We start from the raw sequence: 19631 nt of genomic DNA, 5'->3' as shown, positions 1-19631 counted from the left end.
CCATTCCCGTAATACTTTGAATACACAGGGAACGTAAAACAAACTGGAGGCTGGCTTGACTGCAAGTCTCGAATTGGAGGCTGGCTTGACACAAGTCTGGTAACGTGGGTGGAGGCAGAGCCATTGCAGCTCCGGTACAGTAATGATAAGTGACAGGACAGGCAGCCAATCAGAGGAGGGGATAAAGCTTTTAACCCTGTCAAAGTCTGCAGCTCCCAGTCTGAGATCCCCAGCCACCTGTAGCAGACCAGAGGAGACAGCGCCTGAAGTGAACCGTTATACACTGTTACACCCGCCGGACGCGAACTTCATAACCGGCTAACCACCTCTCTGAGGAGCGGCTTTACAAACTGTCAGAACAACTTAAAGATGTTTCTCATTTGTCTGTTTGCGGTGTTTCTCTTTGGTTCTGCAGCCAAAGGTGAGTGAAGTTTACTTCCAACGGCGTTAGACACCGTGTAGTTACTGTTTATTGTTCTGTAGTTGGGATTAAATCTCCACGTGAAGCCTTAAATTGTGATAAACGAAATGTAATGTAAGTACTTTTAGTTAAAAATAACACACAGTAAAGGTAAAATCTTCCAAATTGTACTTTAATCCGTACAAGCCAAGCAGCAACAATATTAGAATTTATTTTAGGGTCAAAGTAAATATAGCCCCTCTTTAAATTTAGTGCTGATACATTACAGAATATTTCGCCTATTTCTAACAAGAAGAAATCTCATTTTACTGTGCACACTGTATGCATCTATAGTTAGATATTTTTATTATAAAATGCAAAGTGGATTTATCATTATTGGTCCCATGATTACATTTACATGACCTGTAGGACAATAAAAGGGATTATTCATACAGTATGGATGAATCCTTTTTTTTTTAATGTACACAGATACAAATATCCCAACTTCCCCAAAACGACAGTCATTTAAAATACAAGATGTTAGATTTAAACTAAAGTAAATCCTTAACATATTCATACTGCGGTGGATAAGTGGAAGAAAATGGGTGGATGGATATTTATACTGTTACAGTGAGTATACAATGTAGCTGCTACTTAAAAGGATGTTTCTCTTTCTTAATTAGGTTGTTACATTGTTTTTTCAACAGTGTTAATGCAAACAGCTTCATTACTTAATTTCAATTAGAATACGTGATTTATATAAGTTTTTAGTTATATTGAGTTATATTTTACTTATATTGAGGCAAGAAGAATGTAATTGGGCATTCTTGTTTAATTTAATGGTTTGATTTTTCTAAGCACAGAAAGCTCGTGGGGCCGTTGGTGTTGTGTTTAAATCCTTAATAGTACCATTACTATGATTTAGTTAGACTTTGATTTTTCTGGATGGGTAATGTGGTTTCCAGCGCTTGTGTGGCCAGGAAAATTGTAAATGTTTAGCTATTAACAGGCCATTATGACTGAGACTGATGATTAATGACTCATGGTCAGTGTTCGTGTTCGCCTTTGTTGTACAAATGTTAATAAATCCAGTCTTCGTGTGCAGTAACCAAACTCACCTTCTAAAGAGTTTAAGGCCATTTATTGTGAGTTTGTTTAATAGTCAATTTAGGAAATTAAGGTTGAATAAAGTGCATAAACTTTTTTCCTTGGGTATACTATAATCAAACCACGTGACTTATCCCCAGTAAGTGCTGCACACTCAACTTTTTGTTTTTTAACTAGACTTTCATTGGTGGGGATTTTCCCCAGATAGTTTTGAACCTGACTCAACTCCTTCAGTGTGACTCAAAGCTCTCTGGGGGTGGACTCATGCCAGGGAGAAGGCATCGTTCAAACACCAGGCAACCCCCTGAAGCGCAACACACTCCACACACAAAGTTTACTCTGTGCACCCTCCAAACTGTAGTGAAGCTGCTCAAGTTATTCTGAGAAAAATCTTCACTAGAGCCTTTGTCACTAAACTTAACTGCAGTTAAATAAATCTGTCGCTCTTTCTATTATCTTGCCTCTCAAGTGTTTTAAGCTCCTCGTATGATGACTGAGAGTAATTGTCGCTGTCATGTGCCGGAGTCTCACTTGAAGCCTGCAGGCTGCGTGTTTCTCTTTTCATGTCATGTGTTTACTTCTATAGCGACGCAGTTAAGCAGGCAGGGGAGTTAAGCAGGCAAAACTGTGGGGAGCTGACGCACTTTAGCGAGTGTGAAGCGGCAGTAAAGAGTCCAGATGAAAAGACCTCCTGAAGGTTGTGCTCCTCCTCCTCTGAAGCTGCTGCCTCATGTTTTTGAGCCTCCTGTATGAAAGCAGCAGAGCACATTCAGTGCCTGTCTCTCCTCTTCCCGCTACTGCTTCCTCTCACGCCATGTGCTGCGTCTTGTCTGTTCCACGTGTCGTGTTTTCAGGCCAGTCATCATTAGGTCAGCATGGCAGACTCAGCAGTTAAGGAACAGATGTGGAAGTTAAAAAAAAGGAGTATTTTTCTATTGAGTTTCTCTTGTGGACAGTTTTTGATTCACACATTACTAACCCTGCTTTTGCAACAATCATTTGTCCTACAACACAATTGCCTCTAAGTTATTCTTTGCTTCTGAATAATGGTAATTGTTCTGCCATATTAAACATTCCTATCTGTGCTACTATCTGCTTCACTTTCTCATTTCCCTCCATCCTACCTCTTGGCACCCGGTTTTATATCCACTTCTCATCACGTTTTCACTGCTGTTTCTTCTCCTTCTTTCCCTCCTCTGTCACAGTGTCCCTGCTGTATCCAGATGGATTAGACCTGCTTCAGGGCAGTAAATCTCACTCTGTAATTGGAAAGCATGTGCTGGCGGAGCTTTAATTGGATATGATATGTGCAGAAGCCCTGCAAGTGAGCTCTTGCTCCAGGGAGCCATCTGTTACTCCCAAGTTGCAGTAAAAGAGCCCTGTTTGCTCACATACAGAGAATAGAGAACTCATGTCTGTCTGGCTCCTCCCACTGTGGATACCACAAATTGGTCTGTCTGATAAGGAAGGGGCCAAAGAAAAGACTAGAGTATGACATAATCTTCTGGAATGAATAGAAACTCAGATTAGATATCAGGTCAGGTTCATGTATTTATGTATTCATTTATTTAACTCCCACCTCTGCAGTAAATATGTTTCTATGCATGATGGCCAGCACATGTGGGTGTCAGGCATCAAGCAGCAGGAAGAGCTACCGTTCTGACCAAGATTACGTTTATATGATAATCCAGATGTAAGTAAGTAAAGATTTAGTAATAGACTTTATAACCTGTTTTTGGATCATAAAAAATAAAATGTGTGATAAAGAATTTAAGAGTTTAATGAAAGGACTTCAAACAATAATGACATACAATAATATACAATGCTATATTATAGCTAGCCTTTTAGATAGCATTTATTCAAGACATCCAAAATATAAAGATATTTAATATATTCATATATAAGACAATTAAAAATATTAAAGCCTTGCACCTTTATTAACCTACTGATAACCAACCAATAAGAAAAATGCATATTCTTGACTGTGAGCGGATGTTAGATGATGCTGCCTCCAGGTGGGGAATCTACATTTTTCCTTAGCATCCCAAGCCTGTGTGATTGAAGCTATAGCAACAGATTTTATATCAAGTGACAGCAACAACAACCAATCGCTAATTTAAGCTGTCTGGGAATCGACATGTTTTCTTAGAGACGTGTGGTTGTCGGGGGCTCAACAACTGACCTCTAGGCCTGTGTGATTAATGATCACAATCAAATTAAATTTAAGAATAATTTTTTTTTTCAACTTTTGCATTTGGGGGCACTTTTGCTTTCATTACAGTAATGCGTCAAAGTGATTCAGCATCATGCCCTTCTATGATTTAGGCTATCAGTTGCATAAATATTAGGTACACCAAGCTTGAATTACTGCAGTTTTCTATCTGAACCAATAAATTCTGGTTTTAAGGTATTGACGAAAAAGTGCAGTAATCCTGGGTGCTGATAGACTGGATTTATTATATAACTTGGAAAAAAAAATACTTGCAGTAGTTAAAAAGCTGTAAATGCAAATTGTTTGTTGCTACTAACAAAAAGTTGTCTGTTAATTTAATATTTGCTACTCTTATCAGTTCTGTCTATATACTGTAGACTGTAGTTAATCATATGATTAACTACTCTATCCAGCTTCTGAGGCATCTGTGTGCATCCTCTTATCAGAACTGTTAACATGAGACAGTTAGCTGCATGACTGACTGTTGGTTAATGAATATTAAAAGTCTCTCTGTGTCCTGTAAGGACGCTCCTGCTCAAGTGGCATCAGCTGTGTAGCTTTGATGTGGCCTCCCTCAGTCCTGGTTTTACCCCTCTGTGGATACAGCAAGAAACTGACCTGTGTGTGTATCTGTCAGTGCTCCATGACATTTAAAACAGCTTTTAAATACCAGGAGGTCATAAAACAGCATGCAAGACTTGTTCGCTCCCATTAACCTACAAAGTGTGCGCAGTAATTAGCTGCGAGCCATGGTCCAGTATGCCTGTAGCATTTTTGCCTTGGAACAGCATGTTTCAGATGTCATTTTAGATGATTTTAGGCGCACGACCACTGCACACACTATTGGCCAGACTCTTCTTTCTCCTTAATGAGATCCTGGCTTCTGGCTTCGGGCTCTTCCTGGCTATTGGGTCACAACCTGTCAGTTCATCTCCTGCTCTGTGTGCAGTCTTTGATCAGCTGGTCCAGCTCTGTGCTGCTGGACGTAATAGACAATTATTTCAAGACTGCAGTTTGCACTAATGAACTGAACGAACAGTTTCATAGCAACACAGAAGAGAGGAGATTCTTTGTCTGCAGCGCTGTACTGTTCCTTCTAGATTCCACTGGCCCTCGCCCAGTGTTATCGGCAATGACGACCATGTATTATCTGGGAGTGGCAGCACTGAGAGGAAGTTAAGGATGTGTGTTTAGGGAACAGGATCTAACGGTCTGTTCATGAGCAGGTACTTTATAGAAATTCTACTGCGTCACTAAAGCCCTGAACTGAAACATGAGCATCAGTGCCAAAGTCTTGTTCTGTCTCTTTCTATTTCTGTGAGTAAATTGAAGTCTGGCGAAGCTTCAGCAGCTAGAAACAAACATCTCCTTGACTACAGATAAACTTCCCCATTGTGCTTGTTTGATGTTAGCATTGAGAAAATAAAGGGAAAGATAAAGGTGGACAGTCACAGGAGCTTTTAGCGATAGTTTATTAAACATCCTTATTGGAATCGGAGCAAAGCCGGACCTTCTTATCCATATCCTCCCGAGTGTGTGTTCACAGGTCGACCTTAACCCCACTTGTCACCCTGCCTGTCCCAGTCATCTCTTTTATATTTGCAGGGGATTACCCGGCTGTAGGCTAAATCCTTAGAGACAAGGCTGCCTGTTAGGCTTGCAACACTCTTCTTTCAACAATACTACTCACTGATTGTCTGTTTGGACTGGGTCTTGGGTTTTTGGTAACCTTTTCCATTATGGCAACTTGCCAACTGAAAAATAAAGGCCTTAGGCTGGGCCTTACTACACGTAGTTTGGAAATGATGTGGTCTGTGGTCAGGCGGGCACAATTTGTTGCTATTGTGCCATCAGTCTTCAGCCAGGACGTCATCGAAGTGTTCTGTTCTGTACGGACTTTTTCAGACAATGTTTCCATGTGAATGGAATTGGAGAAGCGGCAATAAACAAACAATAATATGAAAATGAGGACAAAAAGAGAACCATCATATTTGTGTTTCTCATGACATATGCATTCATATCCGTGACACCCTATTGTCTGTTACTTCCCTCTGTCCATAAACAAACTATTGTTTTTATGATGTGACCGTAGCATGCACTAATCTTCATTCAGATAAATATCCGAACACTCAATGTATCAGCAACGCTTTTAGATATTACCGTCCCTGCATTTTGGTTCCAGTTTCTTTCCAAGTATTAAGCTGTAAGCAAGAGATAAGATGAGACAGAGCTCTGACAAATCACGACTATTGCTTCTGAAAGCAAGATATTTCTTTTGTTTCCTTGTCATAAAAGCGAGAATGAATAACAGAAAATAAACAATAAATCAAACATTTGCGTTGGTATCTGCTGTTTGCCAAATCATTATGTTAAACTTAAATATCGACCCAGAATTTCACAATCAGTACAACCCTACTTTAAATGGCTGTTAAAGTACACCGCTAAATTCAATTACTTTTTACTGCTGCCAAGACATTTATCTATAACTAATCCTCAAACGGACAAAGTGCTTTCATGTCTTGGTAATTAAATCTGCATTTCATTTAGTTATTGCCACATCAGTGTTTGTAAACAATATGTCCGCAGACGAAGCCAGATGTCTTTCACTGCCTGAGTTGTTTTTCCAGTTTTGCGTGGCCAAAGTGGCAGATAGTTATTAAATAACATGCAGTAAGGAACCTCTTGGTTTGTTTATGTGATTATGGCATTGCATGTGAACATACTTCCCATTCAAGTGCAGTGGTTACATTGCATTTATATGTATATATCCTTCTCCTCTGCAGCTCATGGTGTCAGTATTCGGTGATTTAAATTAAGATTAGATATAAGTTGTGATTTGATTTGTAAGATTTTGTATTAACCCAATCAAAATATTACAGCTTTGTTACAACAATGCCAGAAACCTGACCCCAGTGACCTTAAAATGAATAACCATTAATCATTGATAGTTAAGTACTGTTAACTAGCAACAGGCCTCTGGGTGTGAAAAAGGAAGAGACAAATTTGACAGAGAGGCAGTCAATTGATTTGGACTTTGATGTTAAAACTCCAAATGTCCAACTCCATCCTAAAATTGACAGACTAAAAAAACTGTTTTTGTGTCTATAGTTGATTTTTTGAATCGTAAAAGGAAGCGGTGCATTTTTTTTTAATTCATCCATCTCTCCAACAAGACTACTCGAGCATTATTGGCAGTGACCAAAATGCTAAAGTCGATGTTTCAAAAGTCAGAGCTGAGGAACAAATGGGTGATGTCATGGTGGTTTAATATACAGTCTGTGACTAACACTCACCATTACTTTGACAGTAAAAAGAAAAACCACTTCCCAATTGATGACTATTGACACATCAGATACAGCTAAAATAAACAAAATAAAATACATATTGTACTTTATAATGCTTTCTTTCTGGCGGCAGTGTAAGGCCAAGAGATTTCACATCTGTTAAAAATGATTTTAAAGATTGGATGACGTGACGCTGCGGTTGGAATACTGCGGTGGGTACTATTATCTCTCCATATCTCCAAATTTGGAAACTTATTTGACGGCATTGGGTTAGCATACATTTGCTTGCCAATTAGCTCTGAGCACAACTGTAGCTAATGTTAGGAATGGTAAATGGTAAATGGCCTGCATTTGTATAGCGCTTTACTCAGTCCCTAGGGACCCCAAAGCGCTTTACACTACATTCAGTCATTCACACATTCACACACTGGCAATGGCAAGCTACATTGTAGCCACAGCTGCCCTGGGGCGCACTGACTTTAGTTCCTTATTTTAAATGACATTGATACATATTTACCAAGGCGATACTTAAAAACTACTGCAACTCATGGAGACTGCCTGTAAACTTTCCAATCTGACCAGTATATAGAAATACTGATAACAAACGATAAGGCTCTTTGACAAAGTTTACTATGACTCCTTATACTTAGAATAAGTGCTACTATTATTATTATTATTTTTTTGCTACTTCTATGGGGTCAACAAGATTAATTGCAATTGTAGAATAATGCTGTGTGCTAAATTGGCAGTGCTACTAAAATGTTCAGAATTTGCAGTGCCTCAAATCAGCACGGAAATGCACCTGCTGCTGGCAGTGACATTAACTCGGCTGTAGTGGAGTCACACACCTGACAGGATGGTGTGCTTAGCTGAAACTGGCTGTTTAGTTTCAGTTAAAGCAAAACAGTTTTTAAAAAAATGATTAAAAACTTTACGTACTTTTGATAATAAATATTATTAATAAATATTTTTGACATAAATTTGATGTGAGATTGTAGAGAGTTGAAGATATGCAGGAATGATGTAAAAAGGTACAAATTGAACCTTCATCTTTAGTTGTTCTTGGAAACACGTCTGCATTATATCTTATTAAAATTTCACTGAGAATGTAACGTCACTGCGTGACTGGCTGGATCTGATTTAAGAGGGTTTTTCCATTAATCTAAATCTCTGGTTATCCAGTAAGATTAATAAGATGTATTTAAGCCATGATCTTGAATATCCAGGAACTGATATGCATTTCGTAGCAATGATTTCATGCTCTGTTGCCTCATATATCAATATCTAGTTCTGCCACTCCTTTAATTTATGATCACTGAAAACGTCAACTGTGACAGTTGAATTTCAACTATAATTTGTTACTTCTTTATCTATTTAACTGCTCAATGTCTTATTTTTGTCTTCCAGTACATGATTTTTGAGGTTGGGTATAGGTGTGTGCTCACTGAATGCATCACAGGGTGTGTCATGTTGGAGCCTCTGGTTTTTCATCTTTAAATGAGCCTCGGTTACTAAGTGATAAAGACATTAGGTCACACACTGGCCTTGTGCACACAGTGTAATCAAATCAAGCTCAGGATCTGATATTAGTCTTGATTTTTTCACCACTGGAGAAAACTATTTGTGTAAGGCGTCCACCCATCTGACTCCTGGCAGTAGAATATCTATCCTCTCTGGCTGCTGAAAAAACATGCTTTGAATGTAATCACTCATTATCAAAGACCGCCTACTGTTTGTACTGTTCCTAAAGAATGGGAACAGGCTAAATAAGAACAGGCGTCAGAACAGCACAGTGAACAAACAGAAGGCAGCTTGTTTACGGTAGTTCTTATCAACAAATTCAGTATTTTTTTCAACTGTTCTATGTGCTGTGTTTTAGATTTTTATTTAAGTCATGACCTCGTGTGATTACAGCTTAAAGTCCTTGTCCATCAAAGTAACAGGGTCAACTGTTGCTGTGGTGGACAGTCCTGTCGACTTTACTGTTTAGGTTGGCTCTCATTGTGTGATTTTCAGCAGGATAATTCTGCAAATTTCAGTTAAAAAAGGATCTCTGTACAAGTCTGAGATGGTTTTAAGATAAGATAAGATAAGATAAGATAAGATAACCTTTATTAGTCCCACACGTGGGAAATTTGTTTTGTCACAGCAGGAAGTGGACAGTGCAAAAGTTATGAGGCAAAAATTAGAATACAATAAGAATAAATACAGTACACAACTGTACAGAATAGAATAAAATAAAATACTATATACAGTAGAATAAAATAAAATAAATATACAATAAGATAAGAATAGAATACAAATACAAATACTATATACAACTGAGTAAAAATACAACGATGACAGATAGGATTATTGCACTTAGTATTATTGCATATGTATGGATGTGTGTGCTTGATCAGTTAAAGTCTTTATTGTGGAGTCTGACAGCAGTGGGGAGGAAAGACCTGCGAAATCTCTCCGTCCCACACCGTGGGTGCCGCAGTCTCCCACTGAAGGAGCTGCTCAGTGCTGTCACAGTCTGCTGCATGGGGTGGGAGATGTTGTCCATCAGGGATGACAGCTTAGCCGCCGTTCTCCTGTCACTCACCACCTCCACTGGGTCCAGAGGGCATCCTAGAACAGAGCTGGCCCTTCGGATCACCCTGTTCACCCTGTTTTGACATATGCAGAGGAGGGGTAGTGGATATGTTGTAAAGATGTTTAGCATGGAGCTACCAGGCAGGAGGAAAAGAGGAAGACAACAGATGAGATTTATGGATGTAGTGAAGAAGGACAAGCAGAAGGCTGGTATGACAGAAGAGGATGCTAGGGATGGGGTTTGGTTGAGATGGAGGTAGATGATGTGCTATTGGAGCAGCAACTAGCTGGTGAAAGAAGTGGAGTATTTACGACGTAAAGAAGGACATGTCCCCCAAGAAATGCTAGAAAGAAAAAACACACACACTTTAGTCAGTAGACATACCTGTTGGACAAAAACACAACGTCAAATTTTATTTGTGACTGAATACTCTTGAACATTCATTTATATATTGTTGATAAAATTGTACATAAGTAACACATTTTTGTTTTAAAACCTCATCAACTATTTTACTGAAAGGTGATGCAATTTGGTGTTTTCAGCATACTTGCCTAGATGCCACAGCAGCAGAAGTCCTTTCATTTTTAATCTAGAGTAAAGGGCATCTGGACTTGAAAAGCATTGATAACATTTTCAATGTCAATTTAATTCAGTCCACGAGTAAACAACTACCCGCTCCACTACAGGTGGGATTGATTTAAATAGGAGAGTGTCTTTTCTTTTAGACATTGGATGTTTAGCATTAAAATCTGGACTAAACACTTATGCCTGAATTATACCTGAATCTATGTCGTAACTTGGGGCATAACCGATAACCCCTCTTAAGCTTACACCACAACCTTCCACGCCATTCAGTCAGTGCGGACTTCATCGGTCCAACATGTAGTTACATTTCTTGGGAGGGGCACTTCAGGTTACGTGGAAGGTTATGGCAGATTTAAGAAGGCTTTTCGGTTGCATTGTAAGTTATGACGTAGATTTCCCACTAAAGAATAGTTGAGGCAGTATATATATATCTGTCCTATACATGCCCTTTTTAAAAAAAATCATTTTACTGTGGCAAGCTTTGGACTTGAAGAGAAGGTAAAAATCTGATTATTTTTGTGCTTTTGTGTTCATTCTAGGAGAAACAACTGAATCAAATCCAAGCAGTGCCCTCACAGACGGCGGCTTGACAACTGCTTCAGAAGTGACTAGAGCAACAGAAAGTACTACTCGAGAATTCACAACTGTGCACACAACTCTGACCAATGCAGAGACAATTAATCTGAGCACTCAGTCCATGATCACTACTAATACTACGGTTACTGAGAACGGTACTGTGACCACTGGCAGCCCAGCTCCCTCTCCATCACCTCCAACCACTGACGCAAGCATGTCGACTGCAAGGCCAGGGACGAGCAATCCTACCAGCGATAGCGAGACTGCAAATACAACCACGGTTCCTGTTCCAGCCACGAATCAAACAATGAGCACAAGTACATTGATCCCACACACAACTACCAACATATCTCTAAGTACACCACACTCCACCAATGGCACAATTGGAAGTACATCAATCACACAGACTAACAATGACACCACTAGTAGCACAGCAGTTACAGACACTGGGAACGGCACAATGATGACATATTCAACCACCTACACAACTCGTAGTACACCGTACACCAACAATGACACATCTGCGAGCACAACAGTGACAAACTCAACCTCTCACACAATTGCAAGTACGCCTGTGACCCAGACTAGCAACGACACCACTGTTAGCACACCAATGACCAACACCAGCAATGACACAACTACAGTTATGCCAGTCACAAACACAACTACCCACACAATTGCAAGTACACCAGTCACCCAGACTAACAATGACACCACTGTTAGCACACCAATTACAAACACCAGCAATGACACAACTACAGTTACGCCAATCACAAACTCAACTACCCACACAATTGCAAGTACACCAGTCACCCAGACTAACAACACCACTGCCAGTACACCAATTACAAACACCAGCAATAACACATCTACAAGTGCACCAGTGACAAACTCAACCTCTCACACAATTGCAAGTACACCTGTGACCCAGACTAACAATGACACCACTGTTAGCACACCAATTACAAACACCAGCAATGACACAACTACAGTTACGCCAATCACAAACTCAACTACCCACACAATTGCAAGTACACCAGTCACCCAGACTAACAACACCACTGCCAGTACACCAATTACAAACACCAGCAATAACACATCTACAAGTGCACCAGTGACAAACTCAACCTCTCACACAATTGCAAGTACACCTGTGACCCAGACTAACAATGACACCACTGTTAGCACACCAATGACCAACACCAGTAATGACACAACTACAGTTATGCCAGTCACAAACACAACCATCAACATAACTGCAAGTACACCAGTCACCCAGACTAACAACGACACCACTGCCAGTACACCATTTACACACACAAGCAACAGCACGGCTATGGTTACATCTCCCACAAGCAACCATTCAACTAACATTACTCCAGTCACACCCACAAGCAACAACACAACTTTTATTACAGAAACTACACCACTAAGCAACATCACAACTTCAACTACTGAAGAAACCAGCAACAGCACAGCAATTACAACAACACTCACCCCAGTAAGCTCTACAGCTGTGTTAACTCCAACTACTCAACCAAACACTACTAACACCTCTCCTGAGACTGCTGCATCTACTACCGCACCCTTGTCCTCAACTGCTGCCATAAACACAACACTCACAGCTGGAACCTCACCCTCTTCACCCACCACCATCTCCAACTCCAGCTCTTTCCCTCCAAGCACCTCCCCAGGCAATAGCACCGTACCCCCCAGTGGAAATGCCACCACCCTTAGTCCCTCAACAGCAAGCTCAGGAGGTAATACTAACAGCATGATACATGTTGATGTGTTCTTGTAAATAATATACTATATCATGGAGGTGAGAAGGAAATTCATGACAATCCATCCAGTATTTCATGAGAGTGCATACTAGGATATAGGTTAAAGTAAGGTATTGTGTTTATTAAATATGCATATTCACACAGTACCATACTTTAATACCCATATCCATGTATTTTCTATCTCTATTTCTGATCTGATTGTTTCTCTTCTTTTGATGATATAGTGACAAATCACACTGCAGTAACCGCAACTACAACTCTTTCAACTGAAGCTAGTGGCATTACAACTGCCATTCCAACCACCGTCTCTAACATCACAACCACCACCCTGCAACCAACACAGATCACTACCAGCAACCAAACCACTCCAGCTCCACCCACCACTACGCAGAGTCCAGTCATAGGTTTGTACCTTTAAATTGCTTTTCTATAGACTAGAATACACATTATGAAATCAGACATGCACCTTGACATGAATAATAATGTTCCCACATATCCTGGAGATATAAAGAAGCAACTGTTAGCTTGCAAAAAAATGTTATATAAAAGCTGTATATAACTTCTTTTTGTGCTCACTCCATGTGGCCAAAAAGGGTATTTTGTAATTAACAAAACAGAAATAACATTTGTTTATGGGATACATTTTCTTTTCTTGCTTGCCAGTGTGTCCAGCTGTCCCATGTCCACTTGAAAGCGTCTGTCTTAATGGCACTTGCCAGTGTCTCACTGGTACCTACCTGCTGAATGGACATTGTGTACCTGGTAAAAAAAAATTAAAACATTTTATGTCTGTTCAGACAAAAAGTCTAATGCGTAAATGAAAGTGTAATTGGGTGTTAATAGTGAATTTGTCGCCTTATATTCTCTTTTCCTCTTCATCAAGCAGCCCATGTGTTCCCAGGGAGGCTTCATCTTACCACCTTAACATTTCAAAATGAAATGTTCAACAGGTCTTCAAAGATATTCCAGATGACGGCTGCTGAAATTTCAGCAACAGTAGGTTATGAAGACAGAAACATGTTGGGTAGCTCTAGAATTTGTCAACTTAATCAATAAACTGTGTTTATTCTGTTTCACAGCTTAGCGATATCCTCAAGAAACAGCCAGGGTATATCCGGTCTGATGTTGTGCAACTTGAGTGAGTACATGTTTCACTTTCCTGTTATACAAAGATGCGATGCCACATGTTAAAAAAGGTGTCTAACCTCTGTTGGTTGTTTTCTATAAATCTCCAGACCAGGTAGCGTGCAAGCAACTGTAAATAATGTGTTTAGTGACACCACTGAAAATCAAACTACCGTTAATAACGCCATAAATGAAGCTATAAAAACTTCCACTGGACTTCTGGGTCAAGCTACATATACAAGTAAATGCTGACTACATTCTATACAAGTCAAGTGATCAGTTAATAACGTATCTTTGATTTACATAGCCTGTTCTGTTCTCGCCCCTTCTTAGGTATAAACCTGTGTGAGCTGAGCCCATTACCTTGTGAAGTCTCCACTACAGTATGCACAAATACAAATGGCCAGGCTGCTTGTGCCTGTAAAGATGGCTACATCTCCAATGTGTACTCAAACACTAGTTGCAAAGGTAAAAGTGACTATTTCGGATTATTACTTTTTCCGTAATCCAGACCTGTGTTGGATTTAAATGAGGAAACTACCACATGCTCTAGTATTTACATCAAGTCTTTAATGTTTTTTTTTGCCTTCACAACATCCTGCTGCAATAGTATTATACATTAAAGGCTCATGCATGGACCACTAAAGCTGACCACCTGCAGCTTTTAAGACCAAGCTCAAGCGAAATTTCCCGAGCTCGTCTACAGTCACGAGAACTGTAACAAAACCTTCTTATCCTTGCAAAAAAAATTCTGTGTGGGAATGAGAAGAAGAATCAACAGGGAGTGAGACTCACGTACAAGGTCAAGAGCTATAGCCTTTTCTCCATGCCGACCCCTGACACTTCCTTCATTTATCTCTCTAATTCATTTCTTTTTAATGGGGATGTTTCCCTGGAAACATGTGGAAGAATTGCAGCTTTGCCTCTGTGTGTAGGGTTGTGACCAAGGAGATCGGCTATAGGAAATACTGTTAAAGAATAAGACCGTAGGCCTCAAACAAATCCAGCATACAACTCGTAAACTGTTTAATAGCAAGCCTTTAAGTGAAGAGACTCCCAGAGTGCTCCTATTTTTGGATGTGCCATCATGAGCGCTAAATGTTTCTGTCCAGTGAATCTGAAACATTCATTGGTCAAAGCATTATCTCTAAGTTACAATTGCTATTTCTTTTTGCAGCGTGTCCAAGCGGACAGAGGCCAGTGGGAGAAGTGTGTGAAGCGTAAGTACACACATTTTTTAAAATTCTGTCTTCTGGTTTTGCACGTCTTCCCACTGGAGCACAGTATTAAAATATGTGGATTTATTGTTGAACTCCATTATGGTTCTGGGGAGTTCTGAAATGTGAATGTCACTGTGCTTTCTTTCAGATGTCCCTTTGGGTATGCTGGATTCAACTGCAATGACTGTGAGTATAACATCAGTATTACAAAGGGGAAATGCTAAAGAAGCAGAACTCATATAGACTGCACAGTATATGGACTGGTTCCTATATAGCGATTTTCTGCTTTCCCAGAGTACTCAAAGAGCTCTATACAACATGCCACATTCACCCATTCACACAAGCACTGTCTTCTATGTTTGTTTTAGTGCTTAGTTAGTGCTTTCTAACTACCATTCACACACATTCATACTCTGATGGATGCATTGGAGAGCATCTTGGGGTTAGTATCTTGCCCAAGGATATTTGGAATGCAGACTAGTGGGAGCCAGGGATCGAACTACCAACCTTCCGATCAGTAGATTATTTAAATATATATCTGAGATTTCTAACTAGGATATATTAATACCTAAGGGAATACTTCTGAAGTAGCCACAGGGATATGTTAAAAGTTCTACTGTTTAGTTGAATAACTAAGTGGCTCTAAATATGTTAGACAGCCAAAGGTTATACATAAGGGATTAAAATAAAGGGCTGTCAAAAAGTATTTACCCGCTTCCTGATTTCTTTTTTTTTTTTTTTTTTTTTACATCGTTGTCACACATGTTTCAACTCATCAAACTGATTGTAATATTGGACAAATATCACCAGAGTAAATACAAAATGCTGTTTTTAAAAGGTGATTTCATTTGCCATATCAAATCTTTGTGTTCCCCAAGACTTTTGGGAAAATATTCTTTGGACTGATGAGACAAAAGTTTAACCTTTCAGAAGGTTACTAGAGCTATTGTCCTAGTCAAATTCAGGTCCATGGCGTGAATTAAACTGGCTGGAAAAACCTCCAATGTGGCTGAATAAAAACAATTCTGCAAAGAAGAGTGAGCCAACATTTCTCCACAGTGAAGTAAAAGACTCATTGTCTGTTTCTGCAAATGCTTGATTGAAGCACTTGCTCCCAGTGGTGTTACTACCAATTATTAGCTGTTGTTTTCTTTATGTAGGGCTAGGTACAGTACGTTTGGTTAGTCCTTTTCCCTTAATAAATAAAATAATCTTTTAAAACTGCACTTTGAATTTTCTCGGGTTATGATTAGCTAATATTACGATTCGTTTGGTGATCTGAAAGTTACACAGTAGTCAAATTGATGAATGGTTTTGTAAGATGAAAGTAGAATACATCCAGTTTAAAATGAGTTTCAATAAGTACAAAATGATGAATAGTGTTGATGAAGGTGTTCTTGGGTCCATCTGACAGCACAATGTTTTTAATTATGTCTTCACAGCGGCCCTGCTGGCAGTGGTGATCATTTCCTGCGTACTAGGAGGAATTCTACTCATTCTTATCCTGGCTTTGCTCATATACTGCTGCTGGTAAGAATATTATAGATCACTTATACCCCCCCCCCAAACATTGCTCATATGTACTGATTGCCTGTGATTCACACTGAAAGATAATGAAGTCGCTCTGCATCTTACAGCTCCAGTTATCTGTGCAAATGGTCGTTTGTAGCTTGGACTAGATTGGCTGGAAATGGGCAAGTTGTCATTTGCCCAGAATAATAAATAAAATGGCTATTAAAAATCTTTAGGACTCTGGGCCAAAGTTGTGATTATATTCTGCACTCCTGTGAAAAACAAAAGCCTCAATCATGTTAATTTTTCTCTATGAAAAACTATACTTAACTAAAGACTTAGTGTGTCTGCAGAACTGAATCCAAAACTGTTGGACCAGCAGACGGAATAATTTTTAAAAACTGACACAAATTTTAAGATTTTAAAAAACCTCAAGACTTTGTGTATATGCGGCAACTATAGCATTAGCAAGCACGAGTAACAAAATTGCTCAGCTGCAGTTAATAATAAACGATTGTTGCTGTGGGAGTTCACTGCTTGAATTTAAAAAATAAAGCAAGATATAAAATAGAACATAAAATGTGACTGTTGTTCTATTTTCTGTATGTCAGGAGGCTGTGCTCAAATAGAAAGCAAGACATTAGCAGCAGCCCTTACTCAACAGAAGACTTAAACCAGCCCTGGCCTACTGGCATCATGCCCATCCCCCGTGCCAACAGTAAATGGGATGGAGCTCCTCCTATAGAGATGACAGAAGGGGGCAGCAGTAATGTCCTGGTGGACAAAAGGCATCAAAGCAACGGAATGGTGAGTTACCGCAGCTGTTTTTCTGCTGTCTCAGTTATTTACTGCTAATCCTCAGTCTGAAAGTCCTGCATATTGTTGCTTACTAACTAAATCAAATGTTTGTTCATTCAGTTGCTTCATTATCTCACATCTAGATTGCATCTGCTTATTAACCCACTCAGTAAACAAGGATTTGCAGGTTGAAAACAAAACAAATTGCATGGAGATGGAACATGAAACAGTACTTATATAAAAAAAGTTTTTACTATAAGCCTCATGCACATAAATACATTTAAACAAGTGCTTTTTTCTATGCTTAAGAACTTAAAATATTTACACACTCACATGGATGTACTGGGGACAACTTCAGTAACTTGTCCAAAGATACTTCAACACACAGACTGGGAAAAACCAGGAACTGACCCACCAATCTATTGATTAGTAGGCAACGATCGCTAGCTCTCAACCTACAGCTGCAACTATGTGTGGGTAGAGCTTGCTTTCTGGCAGATTTAGCTAGACTAGACCTTTGTTTTTGACCTGCAAATTAATAACTGGGCACATAACCTTCTTGCATCACTACCCAGATAAATCAGATGCTTTGATGATGCATTTTAACTCCTGTGATCGTAAATAAAGTGCTAGCATGTAGCCCCCTGCCACGCTCCCTGCTTTGCCTGACTCCCAGTATGTTGCTTTAGGGGTTTCAGCGGAAGCAGAAAGGATGGAAAAAGGTAAGGCATGGCTTTGCTTTTAGATTCTTGATTTGCCTTGATACACCCCTGCTGATAACTTAGAGATGCCAGAGTGAGAAGGTGATGGGTTTTCTGGGTGATGGGGAGCTTTAACGGGGATTTCTCAGCAGTGCGCTTTCATCTTCACACTAAATCCAGCATGTTCAAAGAAATTCATCTGACAATATTTTTGGGAGTAGTGATAAATAATTTTTCAGTCTACACTGGTGACTGGGGTTACCTTTGTGTGTGGGTCTTGAGTTTTGTGGGTTTAAAAGTGTGTGAACCTATGAAGTCCCTGCTTCTTTATGAAAGTGTCACACTCACTCCTTCTACTGACTTTTCAGACGGGATCGTACGATCTCAACCCAGAAGAAATGATGACCTTCAAAGGTAAAAATACATCTCGTTACTCGTATCTGGTTCAAGGCCATGAAAATCCTTACTTCTTACCTGGAGACGAGAAGAAAAACTGAAACGAAAACACTAAAACCTACAAATGAGCGAGGAAGACGGGATCAAAAAGAAGTAACTGGTTTGAAACTCTGGGACTACAGATACATATCCTGAGAAGAGTTATTTATAAAGATACTTTACCCTCTGAGCTTATCTGCATTAATGATGAATCACAAATGACATTTAAAAAAAAAATCTTGAAAATTACCAAAGAGATTCATTTGTGTGCATCATGTCTGCTCTTAATGGTTACAACCAGTGGATGTCGCTGTTGCTCCTTACATTCATATATAGTATAATAACAGTTTTTTTTAACAACAGAGCTGACTTTTAATCCTTATTTTATGCTTTGATGAATTCAAAAAGAATTTTAAAAATGAAGCATCTTATTTTGCTAATTGCACTAAAGTATATAATAAGTTTACTATTAGTTTTTATATAAATCAGAGGTAAATTGAATGTGGGTTCTTATGGGGTACCTGCTATTTTTCCTAAAAGGATGTGATTTTTTTTTTTTTTGTATTAAGCAAATCGTGAATGACTAAAGGGGCTGGATCCCTGTTTGGGAGTATTTAAAGGGATTTATGTTGTAGCAGTCTGTATCTGTTGAAGCTACACTTGCAAAATGTGCCTGTTTAATAGTCTGTTTGATGAATAGGAAACATTGTGCTAAGCTGGCAAAAAAAAGAAGCCTGTCTGCTTTTTTTCGATGTGCCAAAAATCATTTGTAAACATTTTTTTAAGGATTCTGTATAAATTATATATATTTATCTTTGTGCTTCTGAGAGAATGGACTGTTTTATAAGTGTGTGTTTTTGTAAAGAAAAAGACTGTGTGCACACATCCAGCAGAAATAAATTAATTTAAAGAGCCTTGCACTTGGTTTTCATCATTCACATATGTGAGTCAGTGTAACTGTAGATTTTGTTGTAAAATTATAAATATATGTAACCAAAACAAAGAATTACCAACTTGGAATATAGAGCTACAAGAATATTATGGCTGCATGCAGCTTGCACTAAACTCCCACTAAAAGCTCACGTTGTCCAGTCCAGAAACTGTTAAATATTATTTTAAACCAGGTGTTTTGTGCACAGTGGAATTAAAAAAATGTGGGTTATATTAAACGACTGTAGGTTGTAGTCGATTAACAATAAGTAGCTGTTTTTGTTCAAGAGGACTTCAGTCTTTGGGACCTAGCTGCATCCATTAGTAACTTACATATTCTCGCCCCTTCTTAGGTACTTACATGTCACATGTAATGCTTTC

General features: G+C 39.1%; 1 protein-coding gene across 3 annotated transcripts; it reads left to right on the top strand.

The window, feature by feature from the left end:
* Positions 1-238: 238 nt before the first annotated feature.
* On the top strand, positions 239-19404 carry LOC308412100 (protein HEG homolog 1). 3 transcript variants are annotated; one of them, XM_080906201.1, is made up of 14 exons: positions 239-421; positions 10709-11062; positions 12754-12933; positions 13193-13291; positions 13416-13525; positions 13609-13667; positions 13765-13895; positions 13988-14122; positions 14832-14874; positions 15023-15060; positions 16317-16404; positions 16998-17193; positions 17874-17906; positions 18254-19404. In XM_080906201.1, the coding sequence occupies exons 1-14, from the start codon at positions 370-372 to the stop codon at positions 18380-18382; spliced, it is 1647 nt and encodes a 548-aa protein (XP_080762327.1). In that variant the 5' UTR covers positions 239-369; the 3' UTR covers positions 18383-19404. The 3 variants fall into 3 exon arrangements, with proteins under 3 accessions (XP_080762327.1, XP_080762325.1, XP_080762326.1); XM_080906199.1 differs by having other exon boundaries at positions 10709-12505; XM_080906200.1 differs by lacking the exon at positions 17874-17906 and having other exon boundaries at positions 10709-12505.
* The last annotated feature ends 227 nt before the right edge of the window (positions 19405-19631 follow it).

Source organism: Rhamphochromis sp. 'chilingali' (assembly GCF_963969265.1).
Source record: "Rhamphochromis sp. 'chilingali' genome assembly, chromosome: 15".
NCBI classification, from domain to species: Eukaryota; Metazoa; Chordata; class Actinopteri; order Cichliformes; family Cichlidae; genus Rhamphochromis; species Rhamphochromis sp. 'chilingali'.
This window is presented reverse-complemented; position numbering and strand designations above follow the sequence as displayed.